This window comes from Salmo salar, chromosome ssa03 (assembly GCF_905237065.1).
Source record: "Salmo salar chromosome ssa03, Ssal_v3.1, whole genome shotgun sequence".
NCBI classification, from domain to species: Eukaryota; Metazoa; Chordata; class Actinopteri; order Salmoniformes; family Salmonidae; genus Salmo; species Salmo salar.
Genome location: NC_059444.1, coordinates 28,907,256 through 28,925,872, shown reverse-complemented (window position 1 = coordinate 28,925,872; position 18,617 = coordinate 28,907,256). Strand labels below are relative to the sequence as shown.

Here is an 18,617-nt window from a genome sequence, read left to right as displayed (position 1 = left end):
CCAAAGCCAATAATTATATGCATATTCTAGTTACTGGGCAGGAGTAGTAACCAGATTAAATCGGGTACGTTTTTTATCCGGCCGTGTCAATACTGCCCCCTAGCCCTAACAGGTTAACAAACTATAGTTTTGGAAAGTCGGTTATGACATCTGCTTTGTGCATGACACAAGTCATTTTTCCAACAATTGTTTACTGACAGATTATTTCACTTATAATTCACTGTATCACAATTCCAGTGGGTCAGAAGTTGACATACACTAAGTTGACTGCCTTTAACCTGTCTGGGCTAGGGGGCAGTATTTTCACGGCCGGATAAAAAACGTACCCGATTTAAACTGGTTACTACTCTTTCCCAGAAACGAGAATATGCATAGTATTAGTAGATTTGGATAGAAAACACCCTGAAGTTTCTAAAACTGTTTGAATGGTGTCTGTGAGTACAATAGAACTCATATGGCAGGCAAAAACCTGAGAAAATTACAAGTAGGAAGTGGCCTGTCTGCGATTTTGTAGTTCTCCCTTTCCTTCTCTATCGAAACTACAGTTCCCGTGGGGTTATGTAGCACATTCTAAGGCTTCCATTGGCTCTCTAAAGCGTTCAGAAAGCGGATTGACGCGTCTCCTGTCTCCGGGCAGATAACAGGAGCACAGTTTCTGAGTGGACTGCCTGGTGGCTAAGAGATGGCAAATGCGCGTTCACGAGACCTCGCCATTTTTTATCCTTCTTGAAAGAATACAGCATTGTCCAGTTGGAATATTATCGCTATTTTACGAGAAAAATACCATAAAATTTTATTTTAAACAGCGTTTGACATGCTTCTAAGTACGATAAAGGAACATTTTGAATTATTTTGTCTCGAAATGCGCTCACGTGTTACCCTTTGGATAGTGACCTGAACGCACGAACAAAACGGGGATATTTGCACATAACTATGGATTATTTGGAACAAAAACAACATTTGTTGTGGAAGTAACAGTCCTGGGAGTGCATTCTGACGAAGAACAGCAAAGTTAATCCAATTTTCCTAATATTAATTCTGAGTTTAGGTTGCCCCAAACTTGGCGGGTGTCAAATTAGCTAGCCGTGATGGCTGAGCTATGTACTCAGAATATTGCAAAATGTGCTTTCGCCGAAAATATATTTTAAAATCTGACATAGCGATTGCATAAAGGAGTTCTGTATCTATAATTCTTAAAATAATTGTTATGTATTTTGTCAATGTTTTATCATGAGTAATTTAGTAAATTCACCGGAAGTTTTTGGTGGGAATGCTAGTTCTGAACATCACATGCTAATGTAAAAAGCTGTTTTTTGATATAAATATGAACTTGATTGAACAAAACATGCATGTATTGTATAACATAATGTCCTAGGAGTGTCATCTGATGAAGATCAAAGGTTAGTGCTGCATTTAGCTGTGTTTTGGGTATTTGTGACATATGTTTGCTTGAAAAATGGCTGTGTGGTTATTTGTGGCTATGTACTCTCTTAACATAATCTAATGTTTTGCTTTCGCTGTAAAGCCATTTTGAAATCGGACAATGTGGTTAGATTAACGAGAGTCTTATCTTTCAAATGGTGTAAAATAGTCGTATGTTTGAAATATTGAAATTATTGCATTTTTGAGGCATTTGTATTTCGCGCCACGCGATTCCACTGGCTGTTGAATAGAGTGGGACGCTAACGTCCCACCTAGCCCATAGAAGTTAAACAGCTTGGACAATTCATGGCTTTAGAAGCTTCTGATAGGCTAATTGACATCATTTTAGTCAATTGGAGGTGTGCATGTATTTCAAGGCCTAGCTTCAAAGTCAGTGCCTCTTTGCTTGACATGGGAAAATCAAATCAGCCAAGACCTCAAAGAAATTGTAGACCTCCACAAGTCTGGTTCATCCTTGGGAGCAGTTTCCAAATGCCTGAAGGTACCACCTTCATCTGTACAAATAATAGTACGCAAATATAAACAGCATGGGTCCACGCAGCTGGCATACCGCTCAGGAAGGAGACGGGTTCTGTCTCCTAGAGATGAATGTACTTTGGTGCAAAAAGTGCAAATCAATCCCAGAACAACAGCAAAGGACCTTGTGAAGATGCCGGAGGAAACGGGTACAAAAGAATCTATATCCACAGTAAAACGAGTCCTATATCGACAAAGGCTGCTCAGCAAGGAAGAAGCCTCTGCTCCAAAACCATCATAAAAGCCAGACTATGGTTTGCAATTGCACATGAGGACAAAAATTTTACTTTTTGGAGAAATATCCTCTGGTCTGATGAAACAAAAATAGAACTGTTTGCCATCATGACCATTGTTATTTTTGGAGGAGAAAGGGAAAGGCTTGCAAGCCAAAGAACACCATCCCAACCGTGAAGCACGGGGGTGGCAGCATCATGTTGTGGGGGTGCTTTGCTGCAGGAGGGACTGGTGCACTTCACAAAATAGATGGCATCAAGAGGGGCAAAAAATGATGTGGCTATATTGAAGCAACATCTCAAGACATCAGTCAGGAAGTTAAAGTTGTGGCAAAATGGCTTAAGGACAACAAAGTCAAGGTACTGGAGTGGCCATCACAAAGCCCTGACCTCAATCCCACAGAAAATGTGTGGGCAGAACTGAAAAAGGCGTGTGCGAGCAAGGAGGCCTACAAACCTGACTCAGTTACACGAGCTCTGTCTGGAGGAATGGGCCAAAATTCACCCAACTTATTGTGGGAAGCTTGTGGAAGGCTACCCGAAATGTTTGACCGAAGTTTAACAACTTAAAGGCAATGCTACCAAATACTAATTGAGTGCATGTAAACTTCTGACCCACTGGGAATGTGAAAGAAAAGCTGAATTCATTCTCTCTACTATTATTCTGACATTTCACATTCTTAAAATAAAGTGGTGATCCTGACTGATGTAAGACTGACTTTTTACTAGGATTAAATGTCAGGAATTGTGAAACTGAGTTTAAATGTATTTGGCTAAGGTGTATGTAAACTTCCGACTTCAACTGTATGTATGACTGAAATATACAGTATCATTGATGTGTTCTCTTTTGGCAGATGTATTTGAGTGACGTCTTTCATGTGGTTGTCTTTACAGGTATTGTCTAGTGTCAACTTCAGAAGTCCACTCAGAGGAACACCAGACCCATTTAAAGTTATTAAAGACTGTCACGTCTACTGCTCCCCCTCTCCGGCGCACAGAGGGAGGGGGGCAGAACATGAGACAGAGCTGCATTTCATGACAAAATGTGAAAAATATAAAACAATTAGAGAGTGTAATTTCCCCAAATTTGAAACCCTTATTCAAGGTTTCAAAGACCTCTCTGGTGAGAGGCTACCCTTCCTGTTGGGGGAAAGACGCAGAGAGCTGGGGGTTGGCAGCGCACTACATTGCTGCCTGCCATAAGATGAGGGACAGTGTCTGACAGACCAATCAACCTGCACATGTCCTCTACTGTATGCTTATTGTTTAATGTATGGTTATTTTGACCCTTGGTTATTGTTGTTACTGTTGTCCCGTTGACAATTTTGATTTATTATTTTCATGTTGTAAATATCCAAAATAAGCTTTGGCAATATGTACATTGTTACGTTATGCCAATAAAGTGAATTGAATTGAATTGAGAGACACACACACACACACAGACACAGAGAGAGAGAAACAGAGAGAAACAGAGAGGGGGGAGGGAGAGAGAGCACAGGGGGGAGGGGGAGAGAGGGCCGTGATAGAGAGAGGCGCAGAAAGAGAGAGCACAGAGGGAAGAGAGAGCACTGGGGGGATGGGGAGAGAGGCACAGTTAGAGAGCACAGAGGGGGGAGGGGGAAGAAAGGCGCAGAGAGAGAGGCACAGAGGGGGGGTAGAGAGAGGGAGGCACAGAGGGGGGTAGAGAGAGAGAGGCACAGGGGGAGGGAGAGAGAGGCACATATGGTGGAGGGAGAGAGAGGCACAGATGGGGGAGGGAGAGAGAGGCACAGATGGGGGAGGGAGAGAGAGGCACAGATGGGGGAGAGAGAGAGAGCACAGAGGGGGAGGGGAGAGAGAGAGGCACAGAGGGGGGAGGGAGAGAGAGAGGCACAGGGGGGAGGGAGAGAGAGAGGCACAGAGGGGGAGGGAGAGAGAGGCACAGAGGGGGGAGGGAGAGAGAGGCACAGAGAGAGAGCACAGAGGGGGGAGGGGAGAGAGAGAGGCACAGAGGGGGGAGGGGAGAGAGAGAGAGGCACAGAGGGGGGAGGGGAGAGAGAGAGGCACAGAGGGGGGAGGGGGAGAGAGACACAGGGGGGAGGAAGTGAGAGAGGCACAGAGGGGAGGGGAGAGAGCACAGAGGGGGGAGAAAGGAGCAGAGAGGGAGGCACAGAGGGGGGTAGAGAGAGAGAGGCACATATGGTGGAGGGAGCGAGAGGCACAGAGAGAGAGGCACAGAGGGGGGAGGAAGTGAGAGAGAGAGAGAGAGCACAGAGGGGAGGGGAGAGAGGCACAGAGGGGGGAGGGGGGATAGAGGTGCAGAGAGAGAGGCACAGAGGGGGGAGGGGGGATAGAGGTGCAGAGAGAGAGAGGTACAGAAAGAGAGAGAGAGGCACAACGTTGTGCTGGAACACAAGAGAAAGTCGACAATCAACAGTCAACTTCGAATCAGCAAAGCATGTGAGAATATCAGAACATTTCCCACATCAGAGGCAGATCACCATGACTGAAGTGGTAGCAGGGAAGACGTGGCAACCGCTGAAATAACAATAAAACCTCATATCATATCCTTACTGTACAACTCTTACAGATTAGTCAGAACAAGAATACCTCCTCAAACTAAAAATCTGAAGTAATCAGTCACCAATTTCACAGGCGCTGCACATGAGCTAATCAAATCACTCAATCTTATTTATCCATCATCTTTGATGTATCTACACTTCATCCACCCTCCCACCCTTTTGGCAGGAGGAGGGGGAGTCTGGAAACTGGACATCCTGTCTTTAGTGGAGTCTGTCTTGACCGTGTAAGATACACTGAGTTTCTATTACCTTGTGGATTTCTGAAGAAATTGTTGCTGAAGGAATTCAATTCCGAGAAACAGCACAACACCACACACCCATCACACCACAGGAGATGGTGGCACCTTAATCGGGGAGAAAGGGGTCGTGGTAATGACTGGAGCAGGTTCAGGGGAATGGTATGAAATACATCAAACACATGGTTTCCAGGTGTTTAATGCCATTCCATTTGCTCCATTCCGCACATTATTATTAGCAGTCACGAATGTTTGATCTTGAACAGAACATGACACGCAGAAATCGTAATGTTCAACCTGCGAGGACAGATACAGAAACCGGGAAAATTCCGAGCAACACAGGTAAGGTTAAAGCGGAAATCAGCTGTGGAAGTCAGTGGCGTCAGTTCAGCTAAACCTAGGGTATGGTAAAGTGTGTGTGTGTGTGTGGGGTACACCAAAAACAAACAAATGACCCATTCATTATCACAACAATATATTAGGTTTAAAGGTCTATGGAACGGCACTACTCAACGTCATAAATGTAGTAATTTACTTGTGGCGAGCTCATACAGCGCATCATGAAACAATACACGCAATCAAGTAACAAGAAGGCTGGCTTCAAATGCCGACATACATAGGCGGCACGTGAGTTTGAAGAAGTACTTCTTCACCATAAAATGTCACCTTTTAGATTAACGGGATTAGTTTTACTAGGGGAGATCGGATAACGTCATTATTTGCACGAGCACAAAACACCACATCTGTAATTTTAGTCCGGATCTGCCATGCCGGTAATTTCTACACGGCAGAAGAGTACCAATTCCAGACAGAATAACCTACTGTTTATTGGGGGAAAAACACGTAAATCCTCTGATAGTAGCCTACTAGTCCCGTGCGAATAGATATTCCTGTGTTTTGAGGGAAATGTCAAAGTTTGACAGGTGTTACTCGCGGTCTGCGTAAGAAAATAACTGTTTCGATCAATTTAACGAAGTGCTGCGCAAAGCCTATATATGAAGGGCCTACTTTCACAGTGAATGCTTAATACGTTTTGTGCGAATGAATTGAACATATGCGCAATATTGTTTTATGATTTATTTGGCTATTTAATGCAAACCTTGTTGTTAATAGATCGAAAAGCAGCATACAACTGAGCTAAACGCTTGGAAATGACAAGTTTACTTTCTCATCCATAGCCTTAAAAGGTCATATCAAGTGCAAGTGTGCTGTTTGGGTCACATCTGTAGGCTGGGGCATTTAGGACGTCTTCTACTGCGGATCGCTAAAATATTTTAATTATTATGATCACACTTCCTCAATTCAAATATAACGGCGATACTATACCATATATGGTTTGGTATTGTATACAGGGGCGAAAATCTGATATCAACTTTGGAGGGGACAATTACATGAAATTTTCTCAAGAGCAATTCCTGAGGGGGACACCAAAAGTAGTGCTGTAACACATAGCCTACATTGTAATATGGTAAATGTAGATTGAGGAACCAAAGAAATAAGGTGTTTGCCGTACTCCTAACTACCGGTACCCAAAACTACACAACTAATCACAACAGCAATACCATTGCCTTTAACAAATCTTAGTTCAGTCACCAGTTTAAGTTAAGAGTGGGGGTATCCATGGCATTTTCCAATTATGTTCCTATTTTACAGGTCCAAAAAATTGAGAACCTTTCATAATGTTGCCAAACAAAGACTCAACAAACTTACCTGAGACTCCCTGTCTCTGCCAGTCTGTCCCTGCATATCTGTCCCCAACTCTGCTGTCTGTGTGCCATCTGTGGCCTGCTCTGCCTAATGACATCATTGTGAAACATTTCCATTAGAATTACATTTCTTTCTTATGAACATTTTATCAACTAGTCTTTGAGATATTAGGCTACTAGGGTTCTTACTTTGCCTTTTGGTGTACTGAAAAATACTCTGATGTCCGTTTTATTTTTTTATTTTTTTTCTGTCATTTTTCTACCTGGCTGGCTACACACACACACACACACACAGTGTGTAGGTTATTTACAGTAGGAGATGGGCTTCTATCATTCTATTTGGGTTCGATCTAAAACGGATTGCAGTGACGAGTTGACAGCTGTATGAGTTCACCATTTACACAACATATGCTGCAACCTTTTGCAATTTAATAGTTTGTTTCATATTGGCTGGCTTCCAACAATAGCTGAATTTGCAAAGCTAGCGAGCACCAATTCCATTTCAGTGGTGTTTGCTATAATCTTTGCTACCCGGGTTAAATAAAGGTGAAATAAAATAAATAAAAGTTTCCTTGCGACAATTTAGCTTTTGCAACGTGACCATTACATATATTTAAGACGATGTTAGAAGAGAGTATAGTTCTGTTCAGTTTGGACTTCAGTTTATCGCTAACCTTATCACAGGGAGTTTGAAGCACTAATCTTGGAATAAATTGACGATAGCAAAGATTCCATCTTTGACGACGCCACATAAATGGAATAGGTACTAGCTAGCTTAATAGTTAATATTTGTGCGCTAGCTCTGCAAATTCAACTAGAGTGTGTGTGAACCCTGCCAACATAAAACAAAACATTGCTATGGTGCGATTGACTGGATTAACCTCACTTCAGTTACGTGCATTGAGTGCCTTTCAGACAGTAGACACGACCCCTCTGTTACCTTGCCAACTAAGGAACTGCCAGTGGATCAAACCATTGTGAGGCAAAGGGTGGGGGGGGTCGCAATCTTTTGAAACTTAAAAACGAGCTATTAAGTGTATAATCAGCAAATTTGCTTTCATTGCGTATTATTTAAATTACATAGTTATGTTTACAGTGATATATTGGGGGGGGGACAAATCATATTTTTCCCAGGATGGGGGGGTCGTGTCCCCCCCGGGATTTCCGCCCCTGGGTCTGGGGTATGCGGAAAGGAAACCTGGATATCTGTAGAGGTTTATGGCGATTAATATGTAACACAGAGAATATTCCTGCTGGATAAGTTACCTGCTGGATAATGTAGTAGGCTAATTTTATATAACAAATTAATGTTAATCCTTTTCTCCACAGCTCAAACAAATGGATTGGAGAGGTAAGTGAACACACTTCTCAGTATTTCGACTTCTGTTTTGCCGTCTTAGATTTCTCACCAGAGCTTTAAATACGCATCATCACCTCTGACTAATTGGCATGTACTGTAGTTGATCCCTGTCCTGCCACTTGTTGTGATCTATAGTAAAAAAGCACTATAGGCTGAGATTCATTTCTTGATTTTCTTATTTAATTTCAATGCATTGCATACATTTTCTTCAGCTTTTTTTAAATAGTATTATTTTTTTTTTTACCAATAAGCTGACATGGTTATTGAAGATGGGCTTGTTTCAGTAACTCCATAAACCCATGTGCATTAGCTCTTGTTTGCTTTATTTCAGTTATATTTGTCTGCGCAGTAGCATGGCATGTTTCACTGGTGTCACAATCTTATGCCACAGGTGAGTTGTCATGTTTATTGACATTGAAGTTGCTTTTTTTGACATAATATATTCAACCAGTGTAATAATATTATAATGTAATATCTCTGGGTGCCCTATAGAAGAGGCCTTGTAAATATTCAGAGGTCTTTTTCCTTATTGACTAGCTAGAGCATACTGTCTGGCTGGAATATTCCTGTAATGTTCTCTACAGGAAGCCTATATAAGGGGTGCCAAATTGAAGAGCTTGAAACATCAGCCAGACAGTATGCTCTAGCTAGTCAACAATAAGGAAAAATACCTCTGTCTAGCTGTTTACCAGGCCTCTGCTATAGGGCGCCCAGAGATTTCAGACCATTTAGTTAAAATTATACAGTTATATTGTTAGTTGTGGTGTAAATGTTTTTTATTATAAATGTAAAACAAAAACCTCACAATTGACTTTTTTTTTGTCTCTTGTAATGAGCTGCCTGATGAGGTCCAAGTCTCCAAATGCTCTGTTAAAGTAAACGTCTTCCCCCAGGTGGTGTGAATACATCTCTCTCTACAGCTCAGAGCAACTTGTCTCTGTGTTTCACCTGCAACGGTGAGAGATGTCAAGATGTGAAAAAGATTTTCAACTCAATGAGAGATGACAAAATTTGGACGCAAAGTACTGCAACGTCTGCCCTTCTTGGCTGTTCCCTGACCTCGTCTCCCTTTGCTGGGAAGTGTGTGCCATGTGTTGAGGACCGCAAGGTCTACATTGTTTGCCTTGACATGCCCAAGGATCTCAAACTGGACCTGGAGGATGGTGATGGCAACTCATTTTCCTACACTGAAGCTAGTGAGTACCACTTTGAGACGGTTTAGGATGACATGGGGGGGAAAGAACCAAAACCATATCTTGGTGACACTGAATGTCTAATGCATGGTGCTGTTATAATTAATCAGTAAAGCAAGAGGGGGTGTGATATATATGGCCAATATACCATGGCTGGGGCATACCTAAGAGCTCTTCTTACAGTGCTTTCAGAAAGTATTCAGACCCCCTGACTTTTCTTTCTTATTTTGTTATGTTACAGCCTTATTCTAAAATTGCTAAAAACGGGTTTCTAGCAATTTTTGCAAATGTATTAAAAATGGAAAATTACATTTACACAAGTATTCAGACCCTTTACTCAGTACTTTCGTTGACGCACCTTGGCAGCGATTACAGCATCAAGTCTTCTTGGGTATGACACTACAAGCTTGGCACACCTGTATTTGGGGAGTTTCTCCCATTCTTCTCTGCAGATCCTCTCAAGCTCTGTCAGGTTGGATGGGGAGCGTCGCTGCATAGCTATTTTCTGAGATGTTCGATCGGATTCAAGTCCGGGCTCTTGCTAGGCCACTCAAGGACATTCAGACTTGTCCCGATGCCACTCCTGCGTTGTCTTGGCTGTGTGCTTAGGGTCGTTGTGCTGTTAGAAGGTGAACTTTCACCCCAGTCTGAGAACCTGCTCCTGAGCGCTAAGGACTTCATCAAGTATCTCTCTGTACTTTGCTCCGATCTTTCTCTTGATCCTGACTAGTCTCCCAGTCCCTGCCGCTGAAAAACATCCCCACAGCATGATGCTGCCACCACCATGCTTCACCGTAGGGATGGGGCCAGGTTTCCTCCAGACGTGACACTTGGCATTTGGGCCAAAAAGTTTAATCATGGTTTCATCAGACCAGAGAATCTTGTTTCTTGTGGTCTGATAGTCTTTTGGTTCCTTTTGGCAAACGCCAAGCAGGCTGTCAGGTGCCTTTTACTGAAGAGTGGCTACTGTCCGGTCACTATACCATAAAGGCCTGATTGGTGGAGTGCTGCAGAGATGGTTGTCCTTCTGGAAGGTTCGCCCATCTCCACAGAGGAACTCTGGAGTTCTGTCAGTGACAGAACGGGTTCTTGCTCACCTCCCTGAACAAGGCCCTTCTCCACCGATTGCTCAGTTTGGCCAGGCGGCCAGCTCTAGGAACAGTGTTGGTGGTTCCTGTCACGGCTGTCGTAGGAATGAGCGGACCAAAGTGCAGCGTGTGTGTCGTTCCACATTTTATTTACACTGAAACTATGCAATACATATAAATAAACTGAATGACAAAAACAACAAACCGTGACGCAGAGTAAACATACACATGCTCAAAAACAATCTCCCACCAACCCAGGTGGAAAAAACCCTACTTAAGTATGATCTCCAATTAGAGACAACGAGGACCAGCTGCCTCTAATTGGAGATCATCTCAAACAAAGCCCAACATAGAAATACAAAAACTAGAACAACCCAACATAGAAATACAAAACTAGAACATAACAACATAGAAAACTAAACTAGAAAACCCCCTGTCACGCCCTGACCTACTCTACCATAGAAAATAACAACTTACTATGGTCAGGACGTGACAGTTCCAAACTTCTTCCATTAATAAATGATGGAGGCTACTGATTTTGGGGACCTTCAATGCTGCAGAAATGTTTTGGTACTGTTCCCCAGATCTGTTCCATGACACAATCCTTTTTCTGAGCTCTACGGACAGTTTCTTCGACCTCATGGCTTGGTTTTTTGATCTGAGATGCACTGTCAACTGTGGGACCTTATATAGACAGGTTTGTGTCTTTCCAAATCATGTCCATTCAATTGAATTTACCACAGGTGGACTCCAAGTTGTAGAAACATCTTAAGGATGATCAATGGAAACAGGATGCACCTGAGCTCATAGCAAAGAATCTGAATACTTATGTAGTAAGGTATTTGTTTTTATTTGTAATAAATTAGCAAACAATATGGGGTATTGTGTGTTCATTGCTGAGGATTTTTATTTTATCTTAACGAAATGTGGAAAAAGTCAAGGGGTCGGAATACTCTCCGAAGGCACACTTGCCATATAAAACCCTTAGCCGTGGTATATTGGCCATATACCACAAATCCTGAGGTGTCTTACTGTTATTATAAACTGTTTACCAATGTATTTAGAGCAGTAAAAATAAATGTTGTCATACCCATGGTATACAGTCTGATATAACACTGCTGTCAGCCAATCAGCATTCAGGGCTCAAACCACCCAGTTCATAATAGGCATGTATGACCCCCTAATAATGTCTTCATAAACCATTTGTACCATCTGCACAACAGGTCACTCCTTTAAGCTTTCTTTACTCTCATTTCAGCATGCCCTAGACTGACGGCGTCTAGAGCTGTAGGTCACGCTGGACACAACAGTAATTTCAGTGTTTGTGAGTTTCCTAGTAAGTAAACAAATGTGCGTGTGTGTATATAGTGCACTTTACATTAGTGCACTTATTACAGTTTAATTATTACTGTAATCATATTGTAACAAGTATTGTAATTAACCATTGGTACATTGTACTTACATTGTACTAAGGATTAGGGCTAAGGTTAGAGCATAGTGTAACCATTTTTATAGCAGTGTCTCAAACCAGTCACTCCTATGAGCATTTCCTAGCTTATCCAGCCCTCTGTTGTATAGTGCCTTCAGAAAGTGTGCCTTCAGAAAGTGCATGTCTCTTGACTTATTCCACATTTTGTTACAGCCTGAATTCAAAATGGATAAAGTAAAGTTCTCACCCATTTACACACAATACCCCATAATGACAAGGTTAAAAACATGTTTAATATATTTTTTGCAAATGTATTAAAAATGAAATACAAAAATATCAAATTTACATAATGATTCAATACATGTTAGAAGCAGCGATTACAGCTGTGTCTTTCTGGGTAAGTCTAAGAGCTTTGCACACTATTTACATTCTTTTTTAAATTCTTCAAGGTTTGTCAAGTTGGTTGTTGATCATTGCTAGACAGCCATTTAAGTCTTGCCATAGATTGTCAAGATTTAAGTCAAAACTGTAACCAGGCCACTATTGTCCTGCTGAAAGGTGAATTTGTCTCGTGGCTGTTGGAAAGCGGACTAAACCAGGTTTTCCCTTTAGGATTTTTCCTGTGCTTAGCTCTATTCCATTACTTTTTATAAAAGGAATAACTCCCTAGTCCTTACTATGATTTTATTTTTTATTTCACCTTTATTTAACCAGGTAAGCTAGTTGAGAACAAGTTCTCATTTACAACTGCGACCTGGCCAAGATAAAGCAAAGCAGTGCGACAGAAACAACACAGTTACACATGGAATAAACAAGTGTACAGTCAATAACACAATAGAAAAGAGTCTATATACAGTGTGTGCAAATGGCATGAGGAGGTATGGCAATAAATAGACCATAGTAGCAAAGTAATTACAATTTAGCAGATTAACACTGGAGTGAGATGAGCAGATGATGGTGTGTAAGTAGTTATACTGGTGTGCAAAAGAGCAGCAATGTAAATAAAAACAATATGGGGATGAGGTAGGTAGATTGGGTGGGCTATTTACAGATGGATTATGTACAGCTGCAGCGATCGGTTAGCTGCTCAGATAGCTGATGTTTAAAGTTAGTGAGGGAAGAAGAGAACTGGAAGGAATTGGATTGGAGATGTTTGATATGAGTCTGGAAGGAGAGTTTAGTCTAGCCAGACACCTAGGTATTTGTAGTTGTCCATGGATTCTAGGTCAGAACCGTCCAGAGTAGTGATGCTAGTCGGGCGAGCGGGTAGCGAACGGTTGAAAAGCATACATTTGGTTTTGCTAGCGTTTAACATCACTAGGGTAGGGGGCACTATTTTCACCTCCGGATGACAAGCGTGCCCAAAGTAAACTGCCTGCTACTCAGGCCCAGAAGCTAGGATATGCATATAATTGGTAGATTTGGTTAAAAACACTAAAGTTTCCAACTGTTAAAATAATGTCTGAGTATAACAGAACTGATATGGCAGGCGAAACCCTGAGGACTGCTGTTTCCTGATGTCCACGATCATATGCTTTTGTTGGGTGAGGTTGTTTTCCTGACACCACACTCCGAGTGCCCTCACCTCCCCCCTATAGGCTGTCTCGTCGTTGTTGGTAATCAAGCCTACTGCTGTTGTGTAGTCTAAACTTGATGATTGAGTTGGAGGCATGCATGGCCACGCAGTCATGGGTGAATAGGGAGTACAGGGAGTACAGGAGGGGGCTGACCATGCACCCTTGTGGGGCCCAAGTGTTGAGGATCAGCGAAGTGGAGATGTTTCCTACCTTCACCACCTGGGGGGCGGCCCGTCAGGAGGTCCAGGACCTAATTGCACAGGGTGGGGTTCAGACCCAGGGCCCCTAGCTTAATGATGAGCTTGGAGGGTACTATGGTGTTGAACGCTGCGCTGTAGTCAATGAATAGAATTCTTACATAGGTATTCCTCTTGTCCAGGTGGGATAGGGAAGTGTGATGCATTGTCTGTGGACCTATTGTGGCGGTACGCAAATTGAAGCGGGTCTAGGGTGACGGGTAAGGTGGAGGTGACATGATCCTTGACTAGTCTCTCAGTACTTAATGATGACAGAAGTGAGTGCTACGGTGCGGTAGTCATTTACTTCAGTTACCTTGGCCTTCCTGGGTTCAGGAACAATGGTGGCCATCTTGAAGCATGTGGAGACAGCAGACTGGGAGAGATTGAATATGTCTATAAACACACCAGCCAGCTGCTCTGCGCATGCTCTGAGGACACGGCTAGGGATGCCGTCTGGGCCGGCAGCCTTGCGAGGGTTAACACGTTTAAATGTCTTAATCACGTCAGCCACGGAGGAAAGCCCACAGTCCTTGGTAGCGGGCTGTGTCGGTGGCACTGTATTATCCTAAAAGCGGGCAAAGAAGGTGTTTAGTTTGTCTGGAAGCAAGACGTCGGTGACGTGGCTGGTTTTCTGTTTGTAGTCTGTTATTGTCTGTAGACCCTGTCACATGTCTGAGCCGTTGAATTGCGACTCCACTCTGTCTATATTGACATTTCACTTGTTTGATTGCATTGCGGAGGGAATAACTACACTGTTTGTATTCGGCCATATTCCCAGTCAACTTTTCCATGGTTAAATTATGCAGCCACCACCATGCTTGAAAGTATGAAGAGGTACTCAGTGATTGTGTTGGATTTGCCCCAAACACAATGCTTTGTATTCGGGGCATAAAGTTAATTTCTTTGCCACATTTTTTGCAGTGTTAAATTAGTGCCTTGTTGCAAACAGGATGCATATTCTGTACAGGTTCCTTTTCACTCAGTCATTTAGATTAGTATTGTGGAGTAACTACAATGTTTGTTTCCTATCACAGCCATTGAGCTAAAACTGTTTTAAAGTCACCATTGGTCTCATGGTGAAATCCCTGTGAGGTTTCCTTCCTCTCCGGCAACTGAGTTAGAAAGGAAATTCACTGCTTGACTAAGGGGCCTCACAGAAAATGTTTTTTGTGGGGTAGAAAGACAAGGTAGTAATTTAAAAAAATCATGTTAAACATTATTGCAAACAGTCCATGCAACTTATGGGACTTGTTTAGCACATTTTTACTACTGAACTTATTTAGGCTTGCCATTACAAAGGGGTTGAATACTTATTGACTCAAGACAATTCAGCTTTTCATTTGTTATTGATTTGTAACAATTTCAAAAAACATAATTCCACTTTGACATTATGGGGTATTGTGTGTGTGTAGGCCAGTGGCTGTAACAACAAAATCTGGAAAAAGTCAAGGAGTGTGAATACTTTCTGAAGGTACAGTATGTAATCATTCCTGTACTGTCATTACAGATTGCTCCAGCATTGTTTTAATTCAATATTCAAACAATTTTAAAGAAAACATAACTCATGGTTATTTTCCGTTACATGAGCAAATTCTATAACACTGATCAGCAGTCTGGGTGTTGTAAAAGTGTTTGTCTTTAACAGGTGGAGTCAGAGGTCTTGCTGGGCATGGTGGTGAGTAAAGAAAACCCACAGCAATGCTCAGCTCGTGTGCACCGAGAATAAAGATACAATCTCTGAATACTTGGATGTGGTTGTGTGTGCGAGAGAGACTTTGTTGTTTGTAGAGGACATTCTACAAATCATATCTGAAGATCAGCAATGGGTAGAAGTGTATATCAGTGTTAGATGATTCATTTTCTTTGTGCTTAACTGCTCTCCTTGTCCTCTTCTCCCACTTCAATCTCTGATGGCACTGGGGGCTTATACAAAGGAGCAATGATCAGCATTGGCATGTTAGCAGCTGCCGTCATCTTTGTCGCTTACTACAGAAGCCAGACCAAATCAAGTAAGTAAGCAGGCAAGGGGCGGGGGTGATACAGGGTTTACTGGCTCAACAAATGTCCCTTTCTATAGGACAATACAGGTTTAACACATTTTGCTGGATTTTTATACAGTCACTTAGCCTGTGCACCTGACTGTTTGTTGCCTTCTGCTTCTAAGCTGAGCTGTAAAGCAAATCAATTTGTATTTGTCACTTGCTTTGTTAACAACCACTGTAGACTAACAGTGAAATGCTTAACACAGATTAAGTCGGAAGTTTACATACACTTAGGTTGGAGTCATTAAAACTCGTTTTTCAACCACTCCACAAATTTCTTGTTAACAAACTATAGTTTTGGAAAGTCGGTTATGACATCTACTTTGTGCATGACACAAGTCATTTTTCCAACAATTGTTAACTGACAGATTATTTCACTTATAATTCACTGTATCACAATTCCAGTGGGTCAGAAGTTGACATACACTAAGTTGACTGCCTTTAACCTGTCTGGGCTAGGGGGCAGTATTTTCACGGCCGGATAAAAAACGTACCCGATTTAACATAATCTCATGTTTTGCTTTCGCTGTAAAGCCTTTTTTGAAATCGGACAATGTGGTTAGATTAACGAGAGTCTTATCTTTCAAATGGTGTAAAATAGTCGTATGTTTGAAATATTGAAATTATTGCATTTTTGAGGCATTTGTATTTCGCGCCACGCGATTCCACTGGCTGTTGAATAGAGTGGGACGCTAACGTCCCACCTAGCCCATAGAAGTTAAACAGCTTGGACAATTCATGGCTTTAGAAGCTTCTGATAGGCTAATTGACATCATTTTAGTCAATTGGAGGTGTGCATGTATTTCAAGGCCTACCTTCAAAGTCAGTGCCTCTTTGCTTGACATGGGAAAATCAAATCAGCCAAGACCTCAAAGAAATTGTAGACCTCCACAAGTCTGGTTCATCCTTGGGAGCAGTTTCCAAATGCCTGAAGGTACCACCTTCATCTGTACAAATAATAGTACGCAAATATAAACAGCATGGGTCCACGCAGCTGGCATACCGCTCAGGAAGGAGACGGGTTCTGTCTCCTAGAGATGAATGTACTTTGGTGCAAAAAGTGCAAATCAATCCCAGAACAACAGCAAAGGACCTTGTGAAGATGCCGGAGGAAACGGGTACAAAAGAATCTATATCCACAGTAAAACGAGTCCTATATCGACAAAGGCTGCTCAGCAAGGAAGAAGCTTCTGCTCCAAAACCATCATAAAAGCCAGACTATGGTTTGCAATTGCACATGTGGACAAAAATTTTACTTTTTGGAGAAATATCCTCTGGTCTGATGAAACAAAAATAGAACTGTTTGCCATCATGACCATTGTTATTTTTGGAGGAGAAAGGGAAAGGCTTGCAAGCCAAAGAACACCATCCCAACCGTGAAGCACGGGGGTGGCAGCATCATGTTGTGGGGGTGCTTTGCTGCAGGAGGGACTGGTGCACTTCACAAAATAGATGGCATCATGAGGGGCAAAAAATGATGTGGCTATATTGAAGCAACATCTCAAGACATCAGTCAGGAAGTTAAAGTTGTGGCAAAATGGCTTAAGGACAACAAAGTCAAGGTACTGGAGTGGCCATCACAAAGCCCTGACCTCAATCCCACAGAAAATGTGTGGGCAGAACTGAAAAAGGCGTGTGCGAGCAAGGAGGCCTACAAACCTGACTCAGTTACACAAGCTCTGTCTGGAGGAATGGGCCAAAATTCACCCAACTTATTGTGGGAAGCTTGTGGAAGGCTACCCGAAATGTTTGACTGAAGTTCAACAACTTAAAGGCAATGCTACCAAATACTAATTGAGTGCATGTAAACTTCTGACCCACTGGGAATGTGAAAGAAAAGCTGAATTCATTCTCTCTACTATTATTCTGACATTTCACATTCTTAAAATAAAGTGGTGATCCTGACTGATCTAAGACTGACTTTTTACTAGGATTAAATGTCAGGAATTGTGAAACTGAGTTTAAATGTATTTGGCTAAGGTGTATGTAAACTTCCGACTTCAACTGTATGTATGACTGAAATATACAGTATCATTGATGTGTTCTCTTTTGGCAGATGTATTTGAGTGACGTCTTTCATGTGGTTGTCTTTACAGGTATTGTCTAGTGTCAACTTCAGAAGTCCACTCAGAGGAACACCAGACCCATTTAAAGTTATTAAAGACTGTCACGTCTACTGCTCCCCCTCTCCGGCGCACAGAGGGAGGGGGGCAGAACATGAGACAGAGCTGCATTTCATGACAAAATGTGAAAAATATAAAACAATTAGAGAGTGTAATTTCCCCATTTTGAAACCCTTATTCAAGGTTTCAAAGACCTCTCTGGTGAGAGTAGGCTACCCTTCCTGTTGGGGGAAGACGCAGAGAGCTGGGGGTTGGCAGCGCACTACATTGCTGCCTGCCATAAGATGAGGGACAGTGTCTGACAGACCAATCAACCTGCACATAAGCTTTGGCAATATGTACATTGTTACGTTATGCCAATAAAGTGAATTGAATTGACACACCCACACACACACACACACACACACACACACACACACACACACACACACACACACACACACACACACACACACACACACACACACACACACACACACAGAGAGAGAGAGGGGGAGGGAGAGAGAGCACAGGGGGGGGGGGGAGAGAGGCACAGTTAGGGAGAGAGGCACAGAGGGGGGAGAGAGAGAGCACAGAGGGGGAGGGGAGAGAGAGGGACAGAGGGGGGATAGAGGTGCAGAGAGAGAGGTACAGAAAGAGATAATGCTGAACCTGAGTGGCTTCTGCCTTAGAACAGGACAGGTGAGGCTGTGTTGGTTAAGGAATGTATCTGTTATTTAGCAGGTCACTGGGGACACAGAGAGGGAATGCAAAGACAGGGAGAACAGCAAGTCGTACCTACTTACTAGAGCAAAGGCCATTTGGAAGCATGGTTTGATCAGGAGGCTCACTTGAAGACAGTGGATTACAATATCCTACTGGTCCTCAGCCA

At 42.5% G+C, this 18,617-nt stretch overlaps 1 protein-coding gene across 5 annotated transcripts; it reads left to right on the top strand.

Annotated features, from left to right (window-relative positions):
* Positions 1 to 4,954: 4,954 nt before the first annotated feature.
* LOC123741626 (uncharacterized) lies at positions 4,955 to 18,090 on the top strand. 5 transcript variants are annotated; one of them, XM_045714706.1, is made up of 8 exons: positions 4,955 to 5,331; positions 8,025 to 8,046; positions 8,387 to 8,446; positions 8,949 to 9,251; positions 11,595 to 11,672; positions 15,227 to 15,256; positions 15,529 to 15,590; positions 17,720 to 18,090. In XM_045714706.1, exons 1-7 carry the CDS (start codon positions 5,278 to 5,280, stop codon positions 15,540 to 15,542), a joined length of 561 nt encoding a protein of 186 aa, XP_045570662.1. In that variant the 5' UTR covers positions 4,955 to 5,277; the 3' UTR covers positions 15,543 to 15,590; positions 17,720 to 18,090. The 5 variants fall into 5 exon arrangements, with proteins under 5 accessions (XP_045570662.1, XP_045570663.1, XP_045570660.1 ...); XM_045714704.1 differs by having other exon boundaries at positions 4,957 to 5,331; positions 15,516 to 15,590; positions 17,720 to 18,087; XM_045714709.1 differs by having other exon boundaries at positions 4,959 to 5,331; positions 11,595 to 11,645; positions 17,720 to 18,089.
* Positions 18,091 to 18,617: the final 527 nt, after the last annotated feature.

Excerpts from the sequence above, each read along its gene's own strand:
- LOC123741626 (XM_045714704.1), top strand. The coding sequence starts at position 5,278 with ATGTTCAACCTGCGAGGACAGATACAGAAACCGGGAAAATTCCGAGCA. Across the intron at positions 9,252-11,594 it reads ATTTTCCTACACTGAAGCTA|CATGCCCTAGACTGACGGCG; the intron begins GTGAGTACCACT and ends CTCTCATTTCAG. Across the intron at positions 11,673-15,226 it reads CAGTGTTTGTGAGTTTCCTA|GTGGAGTCAGAGGTCTTGCT; the intron begins GTAAGTAAACAA and ends TGTCTTTAACAG.